The sequence below is a fragment of the Brachionichthys hirsutus genome, chromosome 13 (assembly GCF_040956055.1).
Source record: "Brachionichthys hirsutus isolate HB-005 chromosome 13, CSIRO-AGI_Bhir_v1, whole genome shotgun sequence".
Classification (NCBI taxonomy): Eukaryota; Metazoa; Chordata; class Actinopteri; order Lophiiformes; family Brachionichthyidae; genus Brachionichthys; species Brachionichthys hirsutus.
This window is the reverse complement of record NC_090909.1, coordinates 11,307,352-11,310,973: the sequence shown is the minus strand read 5'-3', so window position 1 is coordinate 11,310,973 and position 3,622 is coordinate 11,307,352. Positions and strand designations below refer to the sequence as shown.

Here is a 3,622-nt window from a genome sequence, read left to right as displayed (position 1 = left end):
CTTTTAAGACAATGTCTGTGGACATATACATGATCGTGTATTGTATGTTGAAACACTTTTGAATTTGAAGGTCTTCATTTTTTTTTCTTGTCCCTGTCTCTCAGGGCTTTTCCAGAGTTTTGACAGCAGTGTGGCAACACGTCAGTTATAACCTGGTAATAAAGCTGATTGTGAAGCTGATTGTGTAACGCACACTTTATTACCTATACCAGTAGTTACTGTTCATAACCCTTGGGCAGGTCTATGAGGAGGTGATCTCCTTAGCTGGCGCGCTGATGAGCTCGGTCCGTGGGAGGGGTCTGTCAAAACCTTTCCCTCGAATTAACCGGAGCGGGAGCGCAGAAGCAACCGGGGATGCGAGCTGCCGCCGGCGCGGAGGGGAGGGAGACGCATCAACGATGGACCATCTCTAACCGCGTTGCGTGGAATCAGAGTCTTTGGATTTGCTCCGGAGCGACGGTCGGTTTGAGAGATGTCAGAAGTCAGAAAGGAAAAATGGAAAAAGTGGGCAGGAAACTGAAGATCCGCGTCGCTGGAGCCTTCTCGGGAATCCCGGATCGGCGGGTGCGCAGTTTGCTTCTGCTGCTCCTCCCGACGCGTCAAAGTCATCCCAGAGAGTTTAAGCGTCTGGTTCCGCCTCTCGCTCTGCTTTCCACGCTTTTCCGCGCACGGGCTTGGCAACCCGGAGCCTCAGCCTGATGCTCAAATGGCTGGTCTCGAACTGCTTCACTTTGAGCATCCCGATCCGAGAGACGCGTCGGAGCTGAGCATCAACGGGGTCAGCAGCGGCGCGGCAAAGGCGCGTCACCCCGGCGGAGGAGAGCGCGCCGCGGCGCGGACAGAGGCGCGGCACGGCGCGGCGCGGCTGGAGGCGGAAACATCCTTCAGCAAGCACCACGGTGATGAAGATGCTGATGATGATGACGTCCAGCTGATAGAAACAAGTCCACGTAGCTGCAGACCTAATAAGAGCTCCTCAAGTGAACTCTCCGAGGAGGGAGAGGAGGAGGAGGAGGAGGAGGAGGAGGAGGAGGGGGAGGAGGAGGAGGAGGACATCCCTGAACTTTACTTGCTGTCTGACGACGACCTCTGTGACGACCCGGGGACGTCTGTGGATTACGGCTTCATCGCCGCCGTGGCGTGCCTGGTGACCGGCGTCTCTCTGGTCGCTATCTCCTACACGGTCCCCAGAGCCGTTCGGGTGGACCGGGACGGCGTGTCCGCCCGGGACATGGAGCGCCTGGAGAGGGAGAAGGCCAGGATCGGGGCCCACCTGGACCGGTGTGTCATCGCGGGACTGTGCCTGCTCACCCTCGGGGGGGCGTTGCTCTCCACCCTGCTGATGATCTCCATGTGGAAAGGCGAGACGATGAGGCGGAAAGCCTTTGCCTACGCCAAACACGCAGCGACGTCGTACGGCTCCGTCAGCTTGGGGGCAGGATCCGGGGAATCCGGGTCACGCCTGTCAGCAGCCGAGGAGGACGTGGAAGCGCTCAGCTGAATGTAAGGACAGGACAGGACAGGACAGGGACTCAGGGACGCCTCTGAGGACATCTTGAGGACATCTTGGGGAAACCGGTTGCATTGGTTTAGATATTTCACTTTGTTTGCAGTGATTGCCGATCCTGTCGGCCCAAATGAGCTCCAGAGCGATTCGATCCTGAGTCACTGAGGATAATAACGGTAAAGGCTGAAATAGATTTTGTTTTGTTTGGATGGTTGTCATGACGATCCCTACCTTCGGCAGCACTGCTCCTAATGATGCTGCTACTTCAGTGGCTTCATGTTTACAAGCCAGCACAGACTTGTGTGTGTGTGTGTGTGTCTGTGCAGCTGCAGGGGGGGGGGGGGGATCTACCCCCGATCTGCGTATGCAAGCCTCCCTAAATGTGAGCGCTCACTTCCGGCAGGGTCACGCGACCTTTGGTCGTGTTCACTTTGGTAATGTAATAAAAATCAGCTGACCTCATAATCAAATATGAAGTCGCCGTCGGAAACTAATTTCACCTCTGAAGCGAGTCGAGGGTCGTCTGGTGTTTCTCTCTCTCGCTCTCTCTCTCTTTTTAGTTTTGCTGTTATTTGGTCCACAAAAGAAAGAAAACCTGATCACAAAGCCTTTCTGCATGGTGGTAGTTCTGATCATTGTTCTGATCATTGGATCTATTTTTATCACTGTTTTCAGGTCAGGAAATGACATGATAGAATTATTTACCTCCCTTTATATTTAATCACGGTAAACACAACAGCATACTGATGAATATGAATATATATATGAATGAATGAATGAATGAATATGATCACACAGTAATATCACGCTGCAGCCCCCCCCCCCCCCCCCCATTTATGGTGCTCATTGTAATACAATCATAGAACCCATGAACTGCAAGCCAGCATTCTCCAGTACACCTGCATTAATTGCCACATGGGACCTCCTGGCACCTTTAAATGTGGTACTCGGATACTTTGGGGACTCAATGAGCCCATAAAGAAGTGATCTGAACACAAACCCATTACACAGTGAGTGCGCACGTATTACATGTATTTGATCATTCCAGATAAAAGCAAAACAAACTGTAATTCATTCATGTGTACTTTAGTAAAACGTGTAATCCTTTACGTTTCTGTCCTGTCATTCAATACTGTTTCATCTCAACACTTGAAAAACTGACTGGAACTACGATGAAAAGGCGGTGAATGGCACAGCTCAATACATTTGAGAAAAGGCCAGTCAGGAAACGTAGAAACTGCAGGTTTCCTCCAGCAATCATCCCGCTGTCTCTAGTAATCCATTCCTAACTGGATCCGGGTATACCGACCATGCAGGACCACGGAACCTTCTGAAAGATATTATTAGAGCATTTAGAACAGAAGACGTGAGCATAAGTCAGTGTGGCGAGGACGTCTGAATGCTCGATTTACAAACAAGCACAAATCCTAGTTCTGCTTTCAAAGTTATAATTCTGGCATCATTCATATATTGAGTGTGTCGTCCTTCATCATGCACTGATTCTAACCCAGAGCTCACGCTGCGTTCAAATTGCATCACTTTTACCAGCTCCCACCCCCCACCAGGAGGGCCTTTTGGGCACATTTTGTTAGTTGATGGAAATATTCATCTACACGTTTGGCTTGATCGCATTCTGGTCAAAGGACAGTGTGGGTCTGGTTTTTAGTTTTTGTGGTTATTTATTTGATATTAATTGATCCCGTCTGGGAAGTTCCCTCTGCATTTGATACATCCCTAGCTGGGAGCATATTCTGATTCTGACAAAGCAGACATCACTTTTATTAAACTCAAGCCAACCCAGCCACAAACAAGTGAGACTGACATAAACCATAACTGTAGGCACTATAGTGCTTCAAGTGTACGATTTAATCACGCTGAGCTCCATTCAGCAGAAAGCTGCGGCATAGAGGGGGGGTTCACTTATTACCGATAGGACACTGCAGCAGCTCCAATTGGTTTGTGTGTTCGGTTTTACCAGGAGACTCGGCCAGACACAAAATAAAACCTGTAATAAAAAAAGATAGAAAAATCACACACTCCAATTTATCAGACTCAGAAGGAAACAGGAAGTCTCTCAACTGGCACGAACGTCTCCTCCGCGAATGGCGTTGGTCA

The 3,622-nt window shown here is 50.0% G+C and overlaps 1 protein-coding gene across 1 annotated transcript; it reads left to right on the top strand.

Moving 5' to 3' along the window:
* Positions 1–706: 706 nt before the first annotated feature.
* On the top strand, positions 707–1,501 carry LOC137903479 (transmembrane protein 74-like). Its single transcript, XM_068747629.1, has one exon. It carries the CDS (start codon positions 707–709, stop codon positions 1,499–1,501), a length of 795 nt encoding a protein of 264 aa, XP_068603730.1.
* The last annotated feature ends 2,121 nt before the right edge of the window (positions 1,502–3,622 follow it).